This window comes from Pelophylax lessonae (genome assembly GCF_965119305.1).
Source record: "Pelophylax lessonae genome assembly, chromosome: 13".
In the NCBI taxonomy this organism is placed as follows: Eukaryota; Metazoa; Chordata; class Amphibia; order Anura; family Ranidae; genus Pelophylax; species Pelophylax lessonae.
Genome location: NC_138780.1, coordinates 45,766,575 through 45,790,725, shown reverse-complemented (window position 1 = coordinate 45,790,725; position 24,151 = coordinate 45,766,575). Strand labels below are relative to the sequence as shown.

The 24,151-nt window shown below is 45.3% G+C and overlaps 1 protein-coding gene across 1 annotated transcript in view; it reads right to left on the bottom strand.

The window, feature by feature from the left end:
• The window catches only part of LOC309569711 (NACHT, LRR and PYD domains-containing protein 12-like), a 1,096,074-nt gene extending 1,073,495 nt beyond the window's left edge, over window positions 1-22,579 (bottom strand). The window contains exon 1 of the mRNA XM_082275674.1: window positions 22,506-22,579. Coding sequence (XP_082131800.1) covers window positions 22,506-22,536 — 31 coding nt within the window. The 5' untranslated portion in view covers window positions 22,537-22,579. The remainder of the gene's footprint in view (window positions 1-22,505) is intronic.
• Window positions 22,580-24,151: the final 1,572 nt, after the last annotated feature.

Here is a 24,151-nt window from a genome sequence, read left to right as displayed (position 1 = left end):
AAATCTAAGGCGCCTCATAAACAGGTAAGTAAGAATCCTCCACAGTAGGACAGAGGATCAGTGTAGGGGGAGTCAGTGTAGGGGGGTCAGTGTAGGTGTCAGTTTAGAGGGACCAGAGTCAGGGTGGGTGTCAGGGTGGGGGGGGCAGTGTAGGTGTCAGTGTAGGGGGGGGTCAATGAAGGGGGGTCAGTGTAGGTGTCAGTGTGGGGGTGTCAGTGTAGGGGGGTCAGTTTAGGGGGGGGGGGGTCAGTGTAGGTGTCAATGAGGGGGGTGAGTGTAGGAGGGTCAGTGTAGGGGGGTCAGTTTAGGGGGGTCAGTGTAGGTGTCAATGAAGGGGGGTCAGTGTAGGTGTCAGTGTAGGGGGGTCAGTGTAGGTGTCAACGTAGGGGGTGTCAGTGTGGGGGGGGTCAGTGTAGGTGTCAGTGTGGGGGGGGGGTCAATGTAGGTGTCAGTGTGAGGGGGTCAGTGTGGGTGTCAGTGGGGGGGGGGTCAGTGTAGGTGTCAGTGTAGGGGGGGTCAGTGTAGGTGTCAGTGTGTGGGGGGGTCAGTGTAGGTAGGTGTCAGTGTAGGGGGGTCAGTGTAGGTGTCAGTGTAGGGGGGTCAGTGTAGGTGTCAGTGTGGGGTTGGTCAGTGTAGGGGGGGAGGGTCAGTGTAGGTGTCAATGAAGGGGGGTCAGTGTAGGTGTCAGTGTAGGGGGGTCAGTGTAGGTGTCAACGTAGGGGGTGTCAGTGTGGGGGGGTTCAGTGTAGGTGTCAGTGTGGGGGGGGTCAGTGTAGGGGGTGTCAGTGTAGGGGGGTCAGTGCAGGTGTCAGTGTAGGGGGGGGTCAATGTAGGTGTCAGTGTGTGGGGGGGTCAATGTAGGGTTCAGTGTGAGGGGGTCAGTGTAGGTGTCAGTGTGGGGGGGTCAGTGTAGGTGTCAGTGTAGGGGGATCAGTGTAGGTGTCAGTGTGTGTGGGGGGGGTCAGTGTAGGTAGGTGTCAGTGTAGGAGGGTCAGTGTAGGTGTCAGTGTGGGGTTGGTCAGTGTAGGGGGGTCAGTGTAGGAGGGGTCAGTGTAGGGGGATCAGTGAAGGGGTCAGTGTAGGTGTCAATGAAAGGGGGTTAGCCATTTTTAAATCTAAGGCGCCTCACAAACAGGTAAGTAAGACTCCTCCACAGTAGGACAGAGGATGATGGGGGGTCAGTGTGGGGGGGTCAGTGTAGGTGTCAATGTAGGGGGGTCAGTGTAAGGGTTCAGTGAAGGGGGTTAGTGTAGGTATCAGTGTAGGGGGGTCAATGTAGGGGTGTTCAGTGTAGGTGTCAATGTGGGGGGGGGTCAGTGTAGGTGTCAGTGAAGGGGTCAATGTAGGGGGGTCAGTGTAGGGGGGGGGGTCATTGTAGGAGTCAATGTGTAGGGAGGGTCAGTGTAGGTGTCAGTGTAGGGGGGGGTCAGTGTAGAGGGGTCAATGTAAGTGTCAGTGTAGGGGGAGTCAGTGTAGGGGGGGCCAGTCTAGGGGTCAGTGTAGAGGTCAGTGAAGGGGTCGGTGTAGGGGTCAGTGTAGGTGTCAGTGAAGAGGGGTCGGTGAAGGAGGGGCAGGGAAGAAGGGTCACTGTAGGGGGGCCATTGTATGTGTCACTGTAGAGGGGTCAGTGTAGGGGGGGTCAGTGTAGGTGTCAGTGAATGGGGTTCAGTCTAGGGGGGTCAGTGAAGGAGGGGCAGTGATAAAGGCTCAGTGAAGGGGGGCCATTGTAGGTGTCACTGTAGGGGGGTCATTGTAGGTGTCAATGAAGGGGTCAGTGTAGGGGGGGGTCGGTGAAAGTGTCAGGTAGGTCAGTGTAGGAATGAGGAATGTCAGTTTAGGGGTCAGTGTAGTAATAAGGTAAGTCAGTGTAGTGATCAGGTTGGTTAGTGCAGGAATCAGGTAGGTCAGTGTAGTATAAAATAGGTAAAGAGCTGCGCCAAATGTATGCAAATGTGATAATGATAAATCATATAATCTCAAAACAATAAAGTCCAAATGACAGTCTTGTAGACAAAGCTGAAAAAGGAGGAAAAGACCAGATCTCGGTCAGCCAATCACCCGTGCACAGTAGGAAATCTTAATTGCACCCTGTGCTAACACTCATGGCTCCTTACCAGAGGAAATGACCCTCCTTTCACAGAGCGGTCAAAACAGGCATTGAATGATGTGAACCTTGATGGATTTAATGGATCTTAATTCACTCCACAGCAGACACAAGACCTCTTAGTAGAAAAGTATGATGATTCCCACAAATCATATACCGCTGTCTCTGGCAGAGTAAACTCAGAAGAGGACAAAGGACAGCCAATAGTGAAGTTCGTCCAAACATGTAAGATTTATTAAAAGTAATGCACTTACATTTGAGTTTTTAAAACATCAGCGTTGCAATAATTTTTAAAACCGCGGTGTGTGGCGTGCTCCACATCGATACATCCCCCTTACGCATATCGTCAAACTTGTGACATCATCAGAGGCGTCAGTAGGTCAGTGCAGTGGTCAGGTAGATCTGTGTAGTGGTGAGGTAGGTGTCAATATAGTAATCAGGTAGGTTAGTGTAGGAATCAGGTAGGTCTCTGTAATGGTCAGATAGGTCTCTGTAGGTGTCAGTATAGTGATCAGGTAGGTTAGTGTAGGAAACAGGTAGGCCTGTGTAGTGGTCAGGTAGGTTTGTGTAATTGTCAGTATAGTAATTTGGTAGGTCAGTGTAGTGGTCAGGTAGGTCAGTGTAGTGGTGAGGTAGGTCAGTGTAGGTGTCAGTATAGTAATCAGGTAAGTTAGTGTAGGAAACAGGTAGGCCTGTGTAGTGGTGAGGTAGGTGTCAATATAGTAATCAGGTAGGTTAGTGTAGGAATCAGGTAGGCCTGTGTAGTGGTCAGGTAGGTTTGTGTAATTGTCAGTATAGTAATTTGGTAGGTCAGTGTAGTAGTCAGGTAGGTCAGTGTAGTGATCAGGTAGGTCAGTGTAGTGGTGAGGTAGGTCAGTGTAGGTGTCAGTATAGTAATCAGGTAAGTTAGTGTAGGAATCAGGTAGGTCTCTATAGTGGTCAGAAAGGTCTCTGTAGGTGTCAGTATAGTGATCTGGTAGGTTAGTGCAGGAAACAGGTAGGTCTGTGCAGTGGTCAGTGTAATGGTTAGGTAGGCTTGTGTGGTGGTCAGGTTAAAATGTAGTGGGTTCAAGGGGTTAAATGTGTGCCTAAATATCTGTAGTGTGTGTAAGGTGTGCTGCTTTTTACTAAATGTCTCTTGTTTTCTATCTATATTGTTTTTAAAAGCTGAATTTTAGTATTTTTGAGGGATTCAGCCCCAAACCAATTAGTTCCATGTATTAATGTGTACCCCCATTACCTGCAGGCTCTTGATGAAATGTTCCCTGCAGTGCCTCCTTCACAATTCTTCATGCATCACATTCTGTGAATGGAAGAGGAGCAGTTGAATGACAGAATCTCCACCGCCCATCCACAGAATGTGATGCATTGTGGGAGTGTAGTAATGTGAGTTTTTTTTGAATGGTGGAGTATAGTGGAGAGTATATTTTAAGACTAGTTGCAGGGACTTTAACCACTTTTGGACCGGAAGATTTTCCCCATTAATGACCAGGCCATTTTTTGCGATTCGGCACTGCGTTATTTTAACTGACAATTGCGCGGTCGTGCAACGCTGTACCCAAATAAAATTGGTGTCATTTTTTCCCCACAAATAGAGCCTTCCTTTTGTGGTATTTGATCACCTGTGCGATTTTTATATTTTGCACTATAAACAAAAAAATAGCGACAATTCTGAAAAAAAAAAAAAGTATTTTTCACATTGTGCTATATAACATTTCCAATAATAAAAAAAAAATTAAACATCAAATTTTTTTCATCATTTTAGGCCAATTTGTATTCTGCTACATATTTTTGGTTAAAAATCCCAATAAGTGTATTTTGATTGGATTGCGCAAAAGTTATCATATCTACAAACTAGGGGAAAGATTTATGTCCTTTATTCATTTATTTTTTACTAGTAATGGCGGCGATCTGAAATTTTTAGTGGGACTGCTACATTGCGGCAGACAGATCGGACCCCTAACTGACATTTGACACTTTTGGGTGGACCAGTGACATTACTACAGTAATCAGTGCTCTAAATATGCACTGTTAGTGTACTAATGACACTGGCAGGGAAGGGGTTAACTCAGGGACAATCAAAGGGTTAAATGTATACCTAGGGGGTGTCTTCTAACTGTGAGGGTGGGTGGGCTTATTATTATTTTTATTATACAGGACTTATATAGCGCCAACAGTTTGCACAGCGCTTTACAAAATGAAGGCAGACATTACAGTTACAATACAATTTGGTACAAAAGGAATCAGAGGGCCCTGCTCGTTAAAGCTTACAATCTAAAAGGTTTATGGAATCAACACGGGAAACTGTGTTCCTAAATAGGAGGAACACAGGAGACCTGTGTTGATTACTGACAGGAAGACGGTCTGCTGTATTTACAACAGCAGACCGCCGCTCTGTCTCCACGGGGAGCAATCGCGGGAGCTAGGCGGCAATCGCGGGTGCCAGACTCGCGGATCAGCTTTCCCGCTGGTGAATGGCCGCGCATGCGTGCCCCCGCGAAGCGTGTACAGGTACATCGTTTCGTGGGAACCTGGGTGGTCGGCAAGTGGTTAACCTAGGCCTGAAACAATTAATTGCCATAATCAATTATTGTTAACTAGAGTTGTAAACTATTTTCATAATTGATGAATTGGTCAGCCGATTAGTTGTCCTGCATACAGAATGCATTATTTGTTTACATATCAGGAAACACAGTGCAGCACACAGACAGTTTAGTACACTAACCATACATGTCAGTAAGTGCCTGAGGACTTGTGAATGTCAATGTGTGAGGAGCAATGCCTCATGGGTAGAGTGACCAGACGTCCCCGGTTACCAGAGAAAGTCCCCGGACTGAGGACACTGTCCCCGGATTCAGTGCCAGAATACCATAGACAGGGCATCCCATGCTGGCTGAGAAACAGCCTGGTGTTTCGAATGCCGACCTCTCTGTATATTATGTAGTCCTGTGCCATTTGCCAATAGATTATTTTTACCTTAACGCATTCTTCTGTGACCATCTCCCCCCTAGCCCCCCGCCCCCCCCCCAAATTAACTTACCTGATCCCAATCTTGATCCAGCACTGTGCCTGAGAGCAGCTGCTCTCTCTCACCCTACTCACAGGACTCAGATGCAGCAGCATTGGCTCCTGCTACTGTCAATCACAGCCTGTGAGGAGGGAGGAGGGGGCAGGGCTGATTCACACTGTGTATGTCAACAGAAGCACACAGTGCAGTTGTGGATTTAGCCCACACGAGTACCCCCATTACAAGCGGCTAGCTAAAAGCACTCTGAAGGCAGGAGGAGCCAGGAGCACCAGCGGAGGACCCAGAAAGAGGAGGATTGGGGCTGTTCTGTGCAAAACCATTACACAGAGCAGGTGAGTATGACATGCTTGTTGATTTTGTTTACAGTCATTTTAAGGACTCTGTGCAGGGAAGATCAGCATCTGAACCCAGAGAAGCTGGATGTTGATAGACTGGAGCTAATATAAGGCATTACAATTACATTTAAAGTAAAGGTTTACCAGTGTTGTGCATTATATGTAGAATGATCATATCCATGCAAAAAAGTATCTGCTTTTGGTACTCCTTAACCCAGGGGAGGGCTGGCAGCCTTAAGCCTGGGGGGCAAGTCCGGTCAAGTAGCCCGTTGAACTACCGAATCAACTCACCATCCATGCCCAGCTTTTTAGTGGGACTGCGACATTACGACGGACAAATCTGACACTAATGCCTCGTTTCCACTGAGCGGAACGGTTCAGTTCGGTACAGTTTGGAAGGGTTAGAATGGTCCGGTCTATTCAGGTGAGCATTTCCACTGCAAGTCGGGCCACCAGGGACCATGCGGGGTTTACACCAAATGAGGTGTTTGTTTTGCTCTTTCATTTGATGTGAGCATTGATGGTTTCCTGTCCACCAATCAGTGGACTCTATCGTGTGACGCCAGTAGCTCCGCCCTAACCGTACCGTACCATTTCCTATGGCCCTACATCTGAAGCAGGACCAGGAATGGTGCGGTTTGGTTCGGTTGTATGGGCCGCTTTCATAATGGAAACACTCAAATTAGCGTACCGTACCGAACCGACCCGAACCGATCCGCTCAGTGGAAACGAGGCAAAAGTGACACTTTTTGGGGACCAGTGACACTAATACAGTGATCAGTGCTAAAAAATGCACTGCTACTGTATAAATGACAATGGCAGGAAAGGGGTTAACACTAGGGGTGATCAAGGGGTTAAGTTTGCTCCTAGGGAATGCTTTCTTACTGTGTGGGGGGTTGGATGTACTAGAGAAAATAAAAAGATCTGTGTTTCAGCTCAGCTGAAACACAGATCTCCATCTTCCTGTGACAGAACAGCCGTCTGCCTTGTTTACAAAGGCAGACCGCCGTTCTGTCATTCTCCTGCATGATCGCAGGTGACCTGCTGATTGGCTCCCGCTGTGTCGCGTCCCCTAGAACCCGTGCACAAAATCACGCATCGGTATGTGATTTTGCACAGCCAGGCCGCCCTGCCACACTATATATGCGGTGGGCGGTCTGGAAGTGGTTAAGCTGGATGAGTGGGTCCTGTAGTCCTTCACTATTTGGGGGATCGGGGGTGGGTGACACATGCTGAGCTCTGAGGGGCTTATGCTGGGACCTGTAGTCCTTCACTTTTGGGGGGATTACATCCCCAAAAGCAAAGGACTGCAAGTCCCAGCATTAACCCTGGCTGAGATCTACACATGTGACCTCCTCCTTTGCGGCCAGGTTACGCTCCCATGACACAAGGGGGAGCCCTAGGGGACCTCAGGGACCCAATACCTTTAAAGAGGTTGTAAACCCATGAAACTATTTTTTTTTTTTTTTGCTGCAACCTGAAAGAGAAACCCATAATGAGCTAGTATGCATGCTATGCTAGTATGAAATACTTACCTTAGAACGAGCCCCCGCCTTGCTGCCCGCTTACCTGTATGATGGGCGACATGTCCAGTCACCCGTCTTCCGGGATGGCGGCATCCGGCCATCTGATTGGCCGGAGCCGCGGGAGCCGACAGTCACAGTCACGGCACTGGAGCCGACAGTCACGGCACCAGAGCGCATGCGCCAGTGACTTCACTGGCTGCATGTCAGGTAAATATCTCCTAAACGGTACATGTTTAGGAGATATTTACAGTACCTATAGGTAAGCCTTATCATAGGATCACCTATAGGTACAAGTGTCAGAGGAAAGCTCCTGGGAAACTGGAAGTTCATGTGGGTAAGCGTCCCTCCCTCACATTTTAATTTTGGTTTCGTTCAATAGCGAAAACGGAATTGATTTTCGTCATAGTTTTCGTCAGTGGAGGAAAATGTGCTGTACTTTTCATTTCGTTTTTGTCACTGTAAAAAGGCTGCTGACGAAAATTTTGACAAAAATTGTTTCCTCTACAAAATTAACACTGCTGGTCACCTGATATTCTTTTGGTTGTTTTTATATTTTCTTTTGTTGTGATTATTAAAAAGATTACCGTCTCATATATGCGTACACCTGTTTGCCCGCATGGGTTGCACAGACATTCTATGCACCTGGGTACAGGCAGCCCCATTCATGTCTTTAGGCACACAGTGGCTGCACAGATACAGCCGCTACTCCAAATGTAGAAACGCTGCAAGTGTACATGTGTGTTCCCAAAAGCATACTTACAACCTGCATGGCTGTAAATTTCAAAACAGCCAACTTTTCTAAACTGCACTTCATACCAAAAGATATTAAATAGACTCATTGAACACTGAGGAGTGCTTTAAGATCATATTAAATAAAGGTATCAGCCAGTGCATTCTAATGGGCAACACATATAAAAGAGCTAAGGTTAAACATGGGTGGTTAAACTTTAAAGAGGTTGTAAACCCCCAAAAAATGTTTTTTTCTTTTTGCAACCTGAAAGAGAAACACATAATGAGCTAGTATGCACCGCATACTAGCTTATTATGAAATACTTACCTTAGAACGAGCCCCCGCCGTGCCGCCTGCTTACCTGTACGACGGGCGACATGTCCAGTCGCCCGTCTTCCGGGATCACGGCATCCGGCCATCTGATTGGCTGGAGACCCGCAGTGACGTCACTCACGCACGCGGAGCCGACGGTCACGGCACGGGGCTCTGAAGAAACGGCACCAGTGGCCCGTTCACGTCACTGGCTGCATGTCAGGTAAATATCTCTTTAAAGAGGAAGTAAACCCTCCTCTGACACTTTTACCTATAGGTAAGCCTTTATTAATGCTTACCTATAGGTACTGTAAATATCTCCTAAAAATGCACCGTTTAGGAGATATTTACCTTACATGCAGCCAGTGACGTCACTGGTGCATGCGCTCTGAAGGAACGGCCGCTGGTGCCGTTCCTTCAGAGTCCCGTGCCGTGACCGTCGGCTCCCGTGCACGTGCGTGGGAGTGACGTCACCGCGGCTTTGGCCAATCAGATGGGCGGATGCCGCGATCCCGGAAGACAGGCGACTGGACATGTCGCCCGTCATCCAGCTAAGCGGGCGGCACGGCGGGGGCTCGTTCTAAGGTAAGTATTTCATAATGAGCTAGTATGCGATGCATACTAGCTCATTATGTCTTTCTCTTGCAGGGTCAAAAAGGAAAAAAAAAAAAAAAGGGTTTACAACCTCTTTAACTGGACTGTATACAGCATGTATATTGATGTCTAGCTGCTCCTGTATAATACAGGTATGAGACAGGTATATAGTGCCAGGAACAGCTAGACATCAATATACATGCTGTATACAGTGCCAGGGGGAAAGTACAGGGAAAAAATGTCCACACATGACACTTTTTTTTTTTTGTCACTCACTGGCTGCTCTTCTCCGAGTCCCGACCACCTCACAGACACTGTCCACCGCAGCAGGTAACTTCACTTAGAATCTGGATTGCCGCCGTTGCCCGTTGCAGACTTCAGTTTACCAGGCCAGGCCAGCCCTCTCTTCTGCATCGGCCCCACGTTGATGGGATGGAGGGAGGAGCCTGAGGTGGGAGGGGCCGGGCGGCTGGGGCCAGTGATCGGCGCAGAGGACGGCTGACCGCGGCGCTTTGCATGATGGGTCCTCGTCCTCCTCTCTGCTCTGGAGACCGCTACGTCACTGGTTGCTAGACGCTAAGCGGCCGGTGATCTAGCAACCAGGTCTCCAGGGCAGGGCAGTCGCCGGCCGCGGCCAGCAGGAACTTCCAGGGCAGGAAGTGACAGCGTGTCTGTGACTCCATTTTCAATGCATCGGCATTCGAGTACCGACTAGCGACTACCGTACCGACGGACTGACCCAAAACTGAGCGGCCTTTTCTGAGGGGGATCAGATCGGCCCGGGGGGAAATTGCCACCTTGCCCCCCGGCCCAGCCCGCGCCTGCCTTAATCACTTGACCTCCAGAAGATTTACCAGGCCATTCACTTTAACTGATAATTGTGCGGTCATGCAACGTTGTACATAAATAAAATGTATTTCCATTTTTCCCCACAAATAGAGCTTTTAGTGGTATTTAGAAAACAAAAAGATTAGCACAAAATTTCCTGTAAAAGCAGCCAGCAATAAAAAGGTACACAAGTCCTCACATCAGAATAGCCTAAAAGGATTGCAGCACTCATAACAGGGTTCATACACATTTTTACCAATAAAATTCCATGACTTTTCCATGACTTCACGTAAATATTCATGACCTAATGTTTCATGAAATGTCTATGTATACATGTTAAATAAGAAGAAAATCCATGTCACACCCAGCATATTTTTACTAAAATAAATTACAAGCTTTGTAGTGTACAGTACCTCTGCAGTTAGGGTTTTGTTTCTGGATACAGCTTGACTCAAAATGGTCCCTTGTTTTATAGTGAATGAGATGGAAGCACCACTGCTGCAGCTGGGAGCCGGTGTCACTTCAGGCACATGGGTGAAAAAGCCAGCGATCGGATTGGAAGCTGTCTAGCACACAGCTGCAGACTGGTGCTTTGCACCTTTAGCGTGGCTAGACAGCGCTGCCTCTCCCATGTTCGAAATGTCAAGCGTTTTACGACACACTGTACATTTAGCACGTCCCGGGTCCTGATCTTTCTCCAGCCCCCTCTCAAACTTTTCATCATGAAGTTATACATGTTTAAAGCTGCATTTCCCTGTCATTGCTACACTGTGAACTGTAATGGAAATATTTAAGTCTACTTTTCTTATATGAAATGAACATCATATTGGACCATCGGTGACCCTATCTGTGTACCTGACAAATTCTATGTTGTAAGTTTTGTTATCTACACTGGGAAGGCTGATTTTTTACTGCTTTGTTGTATTGTAGCTAGAGGCAATATCTGAGAAGGCCTTTGTATATCTGGAAACGCTGGTTTCTTTCTTGGTATAAAGATGGTACCTATAAACAATGCTGGGAGGGAATCACCTGGGGGGGCTGTGAGGAGGACTCAAAAACCTGATTTAAAACTTGATCAACAGGTTGTATGTGTGCTTTCATTCATTATTTCAACTAAAGGGGGTTGGTTGGAGAGGTATATAAATATCCAGCCAGAGCTCTAAAAAATTATCTTGGAGCCGAGAGCTCTCTTTGAGCGCAGACCTCAGGAGGTCGACGTAATGTATTACTTTTTCTTGTTTCTCCCTTCTGTAACTTTTTACATCTTGCAATTTGTCCTATAATATTGATAGCATTTGTATTTCCATTGTAACATCATTTTTTTATTGTATTCACTTACTTTTCGGTTCATTTTATTTAATGTTATCAGTGACAAGTTTCTATTCTGTAATTAATGTTTTCTTTTATTTAGCACAGTGGTTATTCATTATTAATATTCTTTTACTGCAAGAGATACAATAAGGTTGATATTAATATATAAAAAGGTGTAGATCACTTATTATATTTATAATCGCAGAAAGGATCAAAGGAATAAGTGTGGTAGGAAAAAAGCAGCAATAACAGATGGTGCCTCGTGTGAGGAGTTTTCAAAGTTTTTCTTGTGTGTAAGCCAGAGCTGAAACAGACAATTCCAACTCCAAAAACGGTAAGCGTTATTTATGTCTTTGTCTTCACCTCTGTCTTCCCAGACTAGCAGACCTCTTAGTACTCATTCTTTTTATTTTACCATTTGTCTGTGCTAATACTTTGATGAGACTGATATGAACAGTATAATTAAAATAAAATTGTACTGAGAGTGAATGAGAAAACCTCCTAACTGCTCAATTGCGCCTCATTGCTGGAGGGTGCAAGTGTGAATGATAAGGGCTCTGATTGGACGCTTGGAGGCAGTGGCTATACAATCTGTGTTTTTCTGCCAAAAAGCAGTTTCAGTTGAGCCTTGAATGACATTAGGTCAAGACGCTTCCGAAAGACGCAATCTTTGTGATTGAAACGCAACTGTGGGCCTAAGTCACACTGAATAATCTTGATGTGTATGAATCTATCTTTATTTGTAATCTACTAACTGGAGATTGTAAGCTTTGTAATTAGACCTGTGAACACTGTTTATATTATAACTGCCTCAAATCATTTTTGCTAATAATTGTGCCTTTATTAACTGCCTTCTGTACTCCAAGCACTCAAAGGGTTCTGATTATCCAAGTTTATGCTAATCTTTTTGAGATAACCGAAATAATAGTCGTACATTAAGCATTTTTTTTGACTACTTCGGAAAAGTCCACGGGGGAGATTGAACTATTAATGAGTTTGGGAAGTCTCCAGGTTGGTTTGAAAGACTATAGTCAGAATAGGGAAAATCCTGTTCTGACAAGTAGTGAAAAATCGGCAACGGTGACAGGGACGGAACCTGTCAACTCAATCATTGGCCAGAGATTAGCTACCTCTGGGGGACAACCGCTTAAGGTTGGGAAATCAGTTCAGGGTCCAGTATCTGTAAGGATGGGAAACAGTATTAAGTCAACGAGGAAATTGAAGTGTGGTAAACCCTACCAACTAACCCAAGGGAAGAGATGATCGACAAATATGGACCCTGGGTGGTACGATATATTAGTGATTGGGATCGCTGGACCGGAAAGAAGTATTCTAAAAAAGGTACATTTAAGGTAAAGCATGGGAGGAGCTGTGGTATGCTCATCATAAAAAGATGACACGCCCAAATGAAAGAGATGCTTGGAGTATATGGATGCTAGAGTCAGTGAACAGGGCAGAGGAAGTTAATGTTTTTGCTTTGGGATTTAAGGAGAAATCTTTCCAAGCAACACTTCAAAGTAGGGACAAGCAGAAATTGTCCCACAAGTCACAACCCCAAAGTTGTGGCAGTTATGAACAGGGGGACAATAAGCAATTGTCAGGACTTGGGCCTTGTCATGCAATTGCCCAGTCCTTGTCAGCAAAGTGCTCAAGCACTGACAAAAAGGGAGAGCAACAAAAAAGCTACAAGTTTGATACTCCAGTAAAAGGTGAATTACTGGGAGATTGTGAGGCACAGGAATAGGAAGAGGAAAGTAGAACAACAAGGCAGGGAATGGATGCCATGCTGGAATTAAGGGAGCAAAGTCTCCAGGCAGAAGGAGCATTTTCTGCTCCTCTGATGGAAGAGGATATGAAATTAAACTTCACTGGAAAATGTTATAGTAAGCGAACGGAAAAGACTCCACTGGTCTTTGCAGCCAGGTGGATACGTAGACAGTATGAACATTTGAAATTGCAAAACACGTCCCTAAAAGAAGCTCTAGAAATAGCCAAAAGTAACATCAGTACTTTAAAAGTTTCTAAGTTAAATTCTGATGCTAGCTACTGCCACCTAGTGTTAGAAAACCAGAGATTACAGGAAGAAGTTCATCAGCTGGTAAAAAGACTGAAGGATGCAGAAAGTGAAGTAAAATCATTATCTGTCAGCTGCCAGGAGCAGTTTGCTTCAAAAAGAGTGGATAACCATGCAACTGATTTGCTTTTGTCCGAATTCAGTGGGACACCCACACCTAATGTATGTACCAATAGGCATAAATCCTTGGAAGGTAGGAGTTCTCACAAAATTGCCCCTATATCTTGTACCAGAAAAAGCTTCTAATCCAGTTGGAGCCTTTCCAGTCGTAGCCATCGAACATTCTCAGTCATCTAAAACAAAGCCTTATGTTAAGAGACGCTGTACAACTTTAGATAAGATAAAATGTTATGCATGTGGACTACTTGGCCACATAGCTCGATTCTGTCTATCACGTCCCATTGATAAAGTAGTGAAACAAAATCCATATAGGACAACCAGAGGTGATTTGAAGTGTACTCCGCACGCTTTGCAAAGTGGCCTAGGTGTAATAAGTATGAACAGCCTAGATCATTGGTCCCATTCCAAAATCCTAAGTTAAAGAATGTGTCCATACAGGATGAGAATGAGGAAATTATTTGGGATGGGTCTTTGAAAAAATTTCAAACTTTCCAAACAGATTTTTAGGAATTGAAAGGAAAGCGTACAGGTTATTATAGAAAACATGCCGGTATTTGTGGTGTCTAGAGTTTGTCTTTAACCTAGCTAAATGTGAGAGTAAGTTTGGTCCGGGAGATACTGTATATATGTTGTGTCGTCTGATATTCGTTGTCACAGCGGCTGACAGCCCACTGACCCCCCTCCTTTCTAGCCAGATCTGTGAGTGTATTGTCATGCAAATTAACTGCGTTTGGTAATTCATAAAAGTGAAAGGTGAGATCTCTGTAATAGTGAATTTAGATGTGTATTCACTAACACGTGTTTGTTTTCCAGAGAAACAGTTCTGAAGAGTGTCATTGTGGTGAGGTATTATGATTTGTGAATAAATGGTACCACCTATTTTTTTTTTTTTACAAGCTGCTCATTTTTGACCATAGTGAAAAATTTTTTTGGGGGGGAATTAATGGTATACCATACACAAAATCCATGTGGTAATTAGTTTGAGCTCAACAATTTTTGGTATTTGAAAAAGTGCACTGTTCCAAAACAACTAAGAAATTTTTTTTACGTCTTTCTTTATGGAATGTAATGTATTGTATAATTGTGTGTTTCATATGCTAATTTTTTGCCACATGTACCTAACCATCGGTTTATTTTTAGGAGGAAGAAAAATGTAATGTTTATTCATATTTCTAATTTTTATTGGTGTTTTATCCTTCAGATTCGATAATAGGGTTTCATGGCTTTCAGAACCAAAGGAGATCACAGCCTTCAGAGACAACTTTATATAAAAATTAATTTTTCTTTTTCCTGGTTTGTCAGATGTAAATGGTTTTAGGATGGGGCTTCTGATGTCAGTCTGTTTGGCTGTGTTTGGTTCTAGACCTTGTGTGATGTCGCTCCAACTTAGAAAAAGGTTCCTGTACTAATTTTGACAGAAGTCGGAGCGACTTGCATTGACTTCCATTATGTGAAGTCCGTGCAAGTCGCGCCAAAGTCGCGGTGCACGGTGACTTCACTAATCGCCCCCGAAGTCGGATCGCCATAGTGTGAACCGACACTTAAAGTTTCCTGTTTGTCTGGTTTTACTGGCTATTCATTATTGGCCATCTGTGCCCAGTAGCAGAAGTTCAGTGAGCTGGAAACACACTATGCAATTTTTATTGTTCAATTTCCTTTGGAATTTCCTTCAGATATGTAGTACGAGGGCCTGCCTGATTGCATACAATTTGAAGGTGTTTAGGTCTAACCTTGTATTATATGGTTTTGGTGAATCTGAAGAAGCATAGTACAGGAAATTTGTATGTAAATTGTATGGTGTGTAGCCAGCTTTGGAATCTGTGCCTTGACCTTTCCAAGGGTCCTCATATTCATTATACGGGTGGGCATGCTCCTTAATTGGTGCCCATAGGTGTCCCTCCTGTCCTAAACTCCTTGTGTACCTTTAAAAAAAATTGTGTAGTAACCGCGCTAGTGAAATTTAAAACAGAGCTGCAACTTCAAGTGTGACCACACCCAAATAGAAATACAGATAGTTAAGTCCCGCTAATCCTTGATATAAAGACCAAATAAATGTCCATACATAAAGTCCAAAGTAGATAAAAATAAAATGATGTGTAGAACCAGTGATTTCAATCCAGGCTCCCAATGGTAATATGCTTACCAAAAAGCTGAATAAGTGAGGCAAGGAATCCAAAACCGAGATCTTGACAACTTGATTGTGGAAAACCCTGGTTGGACTCGCAAAATTATGTGATGTGGAGTCATGAAATTAAATAAAAAGAAAAAACGCCATAGCGTAAAACCCCACAATAAATATATTATAATAGGTAATACGGTGCACTCAAAAAATAATAAATTCACCGCTGTGAACCAAAATCCAGTGAAAAAAAATCCAAAAAGGCTAATCAAACTACAGCAAAGTGAAGGCAGTGAATGAGTGAAAATCCACCGCCGATATTTGCGCTGCTTACCAGAACACAAATTAAATGAACACAGAAGTACATCAAGAAGAGTAGAGCCCAGTGGGGGAAAGACACATGTAGGTACTCCTTACCAGGGCAGCCATCAGAAATTGTGGGGCCCCCTACATAGCTTTAGACCTGCCCCCCCCCGGGCCATCCCACCAAATCCACCAACTAGCTATTCCACTGAGTCCTTGACTGCACACACTTTTATTTTAACAATCTTAAATATATGAAAATGAAAAGTGTATTCCAAGTCATAAGTGCTTTCATGATTTAGCAGTAAGGAATTATATTTTGCCCAAAAAGACATCCCATTCCAGCACCTGTACGCACTCAGCCCCCCTTACTCCTGTACGCACTCAGCCCCCGCTCACACCTGTACGCACTCAGACCCCCTCACACCTGTACACAGTCCGCCCCAACTCACACCTATACGCACTCAGCCCCCCTCACACCTGTACGCACTCAGCCCCCCCTCACACCTGTACGCAGTCCGCCCCAACTCACACCTATACGCACTCAGCCCCCCTCACACCTGTACGCACTCAGCCCCCCTCACACCTGTACGCACTCAGCCCCCACTCACACCTATATGCACTAAGCCCCCACTCACACCTATACACACTCAGCCCCCCTTCACACCTATACGCACTCAGCCCCCCGTCACACCTGAATGCACTCAGCCCCCTTCACACCTATACGCACTCAGCCCCCCGTCACACCTGAATGCACTCAGCCCCCGCTCACATCTGTACACACTCAGCCCCCGCTCACATCTGTACACACTCAGCCCCCGCTCACACCTGTACGCACTCAGCCCCCGCTCACACCTGTACGCACTCAGCTCCCGCTCACACCTGTACGCACTCAGCCTCCTCTCACACCTGTACGCACTCAGCCCCCGCTCACACCTATACTCACTCAGCCCCCGCCCACACCTTTACGCACTCAGCCCCCGCTCACACCTGTATGCACTCAGCCCCCACTCACACCTGTACACACTCAGCCCCCACTCACACCTGTACGCACTCAGCCCCCGCTCACACCTGTACGCACTCAGCCTAATCTCACACCTGTACGCACTCAGCCCCCACTCACACCTGTACTCACTCAGCCCCCGCTCACACCTTTACGCACTCAGCCCCCGCTCACACCTGTACACACTCAGCTCCCGCTCACACCTGTACGCACTCAGCTCCCGCTCACACCTGTACGCACTTAGCCCCCGCTCACACCTGTACGCACTCAGCCGCCTCTCACACCTGTACGCACTCAGCCCCTGCTCACATCTGAACGCACTCAGCTCCCGCTCACACCTGTACGCACTCAGCCCCCGCTCACACCTGTACGCACTCAGCTCCCGCTCACACCTGTACGCACTCAGCTCCCACTCACACCTGTACGCACTCAGCCCCCACTCACACTTGTACGCACTCAGCCCCCACTCACACTTGTACGCACTCAGCTCCCACTCACACCTATACGCACTCAGCCCCTGCTCACACCTGTATGCACTCAGCCCCCGCACATGTGTGTGTGTATATTTAAAACACACACATGTACATACACAGTCATGTACACAAACGCAGACATGTACACATGTAATTGTTTGTTACTATCAGCGCTGCTCAATAAAGTGCAAAACATTAATAATAAATATGTGCAAAAAAATATATCTAGTGACTCAAAGTGCTTCCAAAAAATATGTAAATCACTCTATAAGCATATATAAATATAAATTCAATATATATGTATAATAAATAAATATGAGAATTGATCAAAGTGCTTCGTGACTCAAAAAGTGCTATAACTCAATGTACAAAACTCAACATATATGCATGATATTCAATTCCATATAAACATTTAAGATCAAATAATAACTAAACATGTACACACACACACACACACACACACACACCTGTACACAACCCCCCTTCACTTGTACAATAGCCCTTACTTGTAAGGTGTTCTTTCTAGTCCCAGCTCTTCTTTCCACATGTGGCTGAGACACAGAGAGGAGCTGCAGTCCAGGATATAGTACCTGTCCTGTGTAAAGTGCACACATGAGTAGTGCACATGCAAGAAGTAGCCAGAGGTGGCAGCAAAAAGCCCAATGTGAGCTCAATGACACAGAAAGAGCAGCCGTAGCTGCCGACTCTCACTCAGAAAGCGAGCGCAGCCACGGAGCACCTCTGTACCCGCCACTGCCTTCTCTCATTCTCGCCAGGCAGCCAGGCCCGTTGAAACGCTCGGGCCCCTTAAGAGTGTATGGGCTGTACCCCCCTGATGGCGACCCTGCTCCTTACCAGAGAACAATCAAGGCACTCGCATACACCGATTGACAGACTGATGTTCTATCCACCACCGTAAATAAAGCCTCTAACTCTTACCAGACTTAAATTGTAAAGGCACTTTTAGAAAACCCAGAGATTGGGAGAATATCACAGGCTCCAAATGGAATTGCTCCAAAAAAAGCCCCCAATAGATATCACCGCCATAAAATGAAAAGAGGCTCCATAGTGTAAAATCGTATAAACTATTTATCAAGTAAAAAAGGTAGCAAAATCACATGCAGGAATATAGGTAACGCTTGTATAAGCCGCCGGCCGGACGGCTGCGCACGTCCGCACTTCCTGGATGCTCTAAGGGATGACGTCAGTACGCCGTGACCGTACGCCGTTTCGTCACAGATTTGACGAAGAAGACGTTTTGGTCTTTATATCAAGTATTAACTATCTGTATGACCTTGTGTACCTTTACTAGTATTCTGTGTCCTGCATGCCAGTAAGACCAGCACCCCAGTGCTGTACTATGGTCCTGCATTCCATGTGAGTCCTATCGGAATAGTGTACGCAGTTTATGTTGTATGGGTGAAGAATAACATTGTCTGATTACCGGATTGACAAACGGGTCACAAGGTGTGCAGCCTTTGTAAAGAATCAGGTGTACATGTTGGATGGTTAATTTCAACCCTTGATAAAGTCACGTGTTATTGTGACACAACGCGTCGGGGACGTCACTCCCGGCCTACGGCCGAGACCGGAAGTATTGGAGCGATTACTGTAACCGCATCGGCGGCACCTATCCCCATTTGAGTGCGCTTTATTGTCTACTCAATTGTAAGTGTAACTTTTACTTTGACCTATTAAACTTAATTTCAATATACTACACCATGAGAACCCTTCATGTCTTTTTCCTGGTAAACGAGTGCCTTTAAACAAGCTTTACAGCAGTTACCACTTTTCTGAGGCCACCATAGAAGACCTGGATTGTGATGCATATATTGTACCCATATCTCTGAGGAAAATACCTGAGGAGACATCCCCCAAGGTATGCAGGTTGACGTGTGATACCTGAAACGCTCTTAAGAGTGTTAATGGAGATGAGCGGCCATTTACACCTATTTATGGATCTCTAGCTCACCAAAGTCCGCACTGGGGGTCACCGGAAGCATCTGATCACTTCACTTTATATCAACTTTACTTCATTATCTACTAGCACTGATTATATTGATTTGACCTTATTTCTGGATTACCACACAGTTTTTTTAGACTGATCACAGGATTTGTCACTTGGATATATTGTTTCACTATCACATTTGTTTATTGCCAAATTTTCCATGCAAACTGAAGAGTTGCTAGTGGTTCGCCCTTCATAGGGCACTCTATCATTTCTTTCATTCCCCATTCCTCTCGAATAACTTGTTTAACACTGTTTATTTCATGGTATGATGATCACTTTTGTCACCACATATTGATTTACCTTGTTTCATTACTGAAGAGTCACAGTGGTTTACTCTTCATAGGGCACTTTTTCATTTTTATTTTTTCTTTGCTTTTTCCGGCTGATCTTTGATCAGTATATATACGCAACTGATTTCTTCACAGTTGCTCACTTTCGCACAGGATACTCACCTAGCCGTAATCTATTCTGGTAATTCTTGATCACCTTTCAGATCACGCAAGCACATTATTAGTATTCTTTGTGATACTTTATTTTGCACATGAGCACTTTACTATTTATTGTTTGAAGATTGATGAAGATAATATAATTTATGCTATTTTAGTGGTATTTGATCACCTCTGCAGTGTTTATTTTTTGCGCTATAAACAAAAAAAGAGCGCCAATTCTGAAAAAAAAAAGCAAACATTTTTTACTTTCTGCTAAAAAAGCCCAAAAAAATATAGAAAAAACGCTCTGCAAACGCAGTGCTAAGCACAGTGCCAGACGCATTCAAGCACTTGTTAAGCGTGCATTGAACAAGCTTCAAACTCTCTTCAAATGCATGTAAACATACAGTCAAAAATGACAGTTATGTGCAGTTTCTAGTATGAATGGTCCCTAAACTGTATGAGGTGCTTTTACTAGGCGAAGGCATGGATCCATATTCCTGCTTTGCAGAGACACAGGATCCATGTCTTCCCTCTGGACAGAACAGCAATCTGCCTTGTTTACACGCTTGACACACACTTTAAAGCCTTTGTAACCCTAAAAAAAAACTAAGATCCTGTTCCTTTAAGGCATGAATAGCAGCGCAGTGCTTGTTCTGTGCAATTCTTCTCTTCCCAACTGGTAATAAACCTGGTTGATCCTGTCAGTTCCTGTGTCCCCCCCACCTCTGCTCACCACGATAATCATGGCTGCTGAGCCCTGATTACTGCGGTCAGCATATGTGTCTCGTCATCCGCAGCTCTCGTCTCTCCTCTTACAGTCTCATCCCCCTCTCTCCTCATCAGCATGAGAGCGTTTCCTTCCCGCCCCTCCCATCCCTAATTAGCTGCACATTTTAATGTATCATATCAATGTACACCATGCAGATATGCTGCCATTAATGAAAATGCGGGCACGTGATCCCCCTGTGCTGGCCGGCCTCGATCTATGGAGTGAAGCGGGAGGGACAGAGATTCCCTCTGCTGGCCAACTGACATCACAGTGGAATCTTGGCTCCTCCCGTTTCTCTCCATAGATCAAGGCTGGCCAGCACAGGGGACAGGGGGATCACGTGTAGCACCTTCCTAGATAGGTGATAGTGAGAGTATAGTTTTTGGCTCTGTCTGCCTATCAGAGGAGCAGCAGGCAAATCTATATTGCTTTCTGCCTACCAGAGAGCAGGATCTGTGAGTTAGGTCTTCTCAGTGTGCTCAGTATGTGATTCATTGGGTCTAGAGAGTGTTTCACACTGGTCCAATAGAGAGGCATGTTGGACAGTGGGAGGACACCTGACCAATGGGTACATAGGCTTTGATACAGTCCTGGTGATTGGCAGAGACTGGCTGTCTCAGGGCATTCTGGGATACTGTACAAAAGCCAGGAGCACATGTGCTGCGGGGTCTTTGGCTGGAGAGCAGAGTCCCAAAGGGAGGGTGGCAGCTGCCTCCTCCTCTGCAGCAGTGGCATGTGACATCAGGAGATCGTCCTGAGGGCCAGAGGAACGGAAATGAACCCAGAGGTACAGGAACTGACTAAGTGGAGAGACACTGGACACCCTAGAAAAACAGTTTTGTGAGTACAGGGGATTGTGTCAAGGGGTCTAACCTGAGGGGGCCACCCCAAAAGTAGGATAGTCAGTGGACGGGTGTCAGCAGTCCAGAAAGGGGATACTGAAGACAGTGTCCATAAGAGAAATGTAGTTCACCAAGTCTTTTGGCAAGAGATTTAAACCCATATCTACCTGAGTGGAAAGGTGGATCAGCAGCATGGCTGCATCATCCACCTTTCCACTCAGGTAAACTTGTAAATAGTTAGTTTGGAGTATCCCATTATTCCCTTCTCCCATCCCTATTTAACCACTTCCGTCCGCCCTATAGGTAATTGACGGCGAGAACGTTGTTGCATTATCCTGACCTGCCGTCATATGAGGGGCGCACAGAGTGGCGATCGGTGCTGCGGTGTGTCACGTAGGCGCTTTACCATGTGACCAGCTGTGTCCAATCACAGCTGGTCACATAGTAAATAGGAAGAGCCGTTAATCGGCTTTCCTCAGTTCGTGCCTGACAGGCCCGAGTAGAGGAGAGCTGATCTGCGGCTCTCCTGACAGGGGGGGGTCTGTGCTGGTACTCAGAGCATTGATTACCAGTGCAGACCCTTGGGGGGTGCCACTGGAGCCACCAGAGATGCCCACCCATAGCCACCAGGGATGCCCACCCATGACCACCAGGGATGCCTACCCATGACCACCAGTGTACATTATTGCCCATCAGTGCCACCTATCAGTGCTGCCCATCAGTGCCACCTATCAGTGCCCATCAGTGCCGCCTATCAGTGCCGCCTATCAGTGCCTCCTCACCAGTGCTCATCAGTGCAGGAAAAAACGTATCTATTTACAAAATTTTATAACAAACATAAAAAAATGTTTTTTTTTTCAAACTTTTTGGACTTTTTTTATTTGTGTAGCAAACAAAAAAAAAAACCTTGCGGTGAACAAATACCACCAAAATAAAGTTCTATTTGTGGGAAAAAATGACATAAATCTGGTTTAGGTACAGTGTTGCATGACCGCGCAATTGTCATTCAAAATGCAAAAGCTCTAAAAGCTGAAAAATGGCCTGGGCGGGAAGGGGGGAAAGTGCCCTGTATTGAAGTGGTTAAAATAAAACACCAAAAACAACTACAAAACCCTGGACTGATCATTGACTGAGCCAAGTAGCAAAGTGTTAAATTGTGAATGACTAATTGCTAATGGTAACCCAGGGGGACCCGAAAGTGTAATATCCAGCAGTCCTCAAGGGGCAATGCTACACACGTGACCGCACATCTGCGGTGTCAGAAATAGTATTTAGACTTTTAATTTAAAAAAAACACTTACACCTTTCATTCATGGCAGCATATCTGCATGCATTCATGTAAAGTCACATAGTGACTTTACAAACCCTTTAAGTCTCATAGCGCTAGAAGATATCTGATGGATATGAAGCATACATTGCAGGAAGTATTTTTACAAGAAGCAGCAGCCTGCAGGTGAATGGGATACATGTTATTACATATATCTAATGTGTTTGGTGCTGTACCCATCCCCACCCCCCAAAAAAATGTAAATAATATAGTTGTACTTCTCTGTAAAGATGATATAAATAAAAGGTGATTAATTGATGCTTACCCGGTAATTCCCACTGGTTTGATTTTTCCATTTTTTATTTGTGATCAGTCCATTTAGAGTAGAAAACAGTTTGTTGTATACACCGAGACACGTCACATTCTTCGCATTTCAAAGAATCTGCAATGTTAATAAAATTCAATAAATATTGATAAATTGATGAAAAAGAATCCGTCAACAATAAAAAGAGCCTGCAACTGTTCTGTAAGGCTGCGTTCACACTTTGTATACCAAGACTTGGTGCATGAGTATGGGGTGCATTGCCATTCATTTTTAAAGGCATACAGACACAAGAAATATCTCCAACCCTCAACATCGCAAATCATTTAATAAAGAACACAAACACTGCACCAAAAAAAGTGTTTTTTATTTTTTAGTCCACAGGCATGCATTGAGGGCCCATTGAAAATGAATAGATATACTTAGCACAATATCGATCAAGTCTCAATGTCCATCAAGTGCATGTAAATACTATGTAGTGACAGGTTCACGCCTTTTTTTAAAATGTATTTTGGCGTGGGGGTTCCCTTTAAAATTCACACCGGGCCTAAGGGTCTGGTATGATCTTGGGGGGGACCCCATGCCTTTTTTCTTTAAATTCTGGTGTGGGGGTTCCCCCTTAAGATCCATACTAGACACAAAGGGCCTGGTAAGGATCAGGGAGAACCCTCGCCATTTTTTAAAAAAATGTTGGCGTGGGGTTCCCCTTCAAGATCCTCAGAGCACAAGTCACATGCTATAAGTCGGATCAGTTAAGATGATGATCAGACTTGGATGTGACTTACATTCAAATCAATGGGATGAAAACATGCCCAAGTCAGACCAAAGTAGTGCAGGAACCTTTTTCAAAGTCAGAACAAGACAAGTCGGACCAGTTAAGACGGCTCTTATAGGGAGCCATTGATTTTGACATGTCATGCGACTTGTGCTCTCGAAGTCGGAGCGTATGTCGGACCAGTGTTTTCAATAAAGTGTTAATGCAAAGTCACAAAACCAAATTAATAAAATGTTAACATAGGGTCTGAGAAACAAAAACAGAACAAAAAATAAGTTAAGAAGGAATTAAAGCGGAGTTCTGGGCACAGAAGTCATTTTTCACTGAACATACCCCCGGGACAGTCAGGGCTAGCACATTCCACAATGGCTAGCCTCTGATCTGTCCCTGTTCGCACTTACCTTTTAGAAGAAATACTTACTTATAAAATTTCTTCCACAGCGTTTCCATCTCTCTTGTGGGCAGCTGAAGCCGGCGCGGTCCTCTTCTGTGTCTTCTTCCGCGTCTTCTTGTCCCAGAATGCGCCTGCACCGGCCCCTCTCGTCACTTCCGGTGCGGCGCTGCATTCCTCCACAGCTTCTGGGCATGCCCAGAAGCTGTTTAGCAGGGGAATGCGGCGTCGCCCGGAAGTGACGAGCGGGGCCGGTGCCGTCGCATTGATTCCTCGGAGCAATGACGTTCAGCTCCCAGGAATCAGTGCAAGCCAGGAAGTGACGGGTGAGCCGCGGCGCTGAGGGAGGAAGTGAAGACTAGGTGAGTATCTTCGATCTTCAATTACAAGGTGAGTGAATAAAAAAAAAAAATCTAACTATCCAATTTTGTTTCAGGTTAAGGGGAAGAAGCAGACGGGCACAAAAAAAAAATATCGATTTTG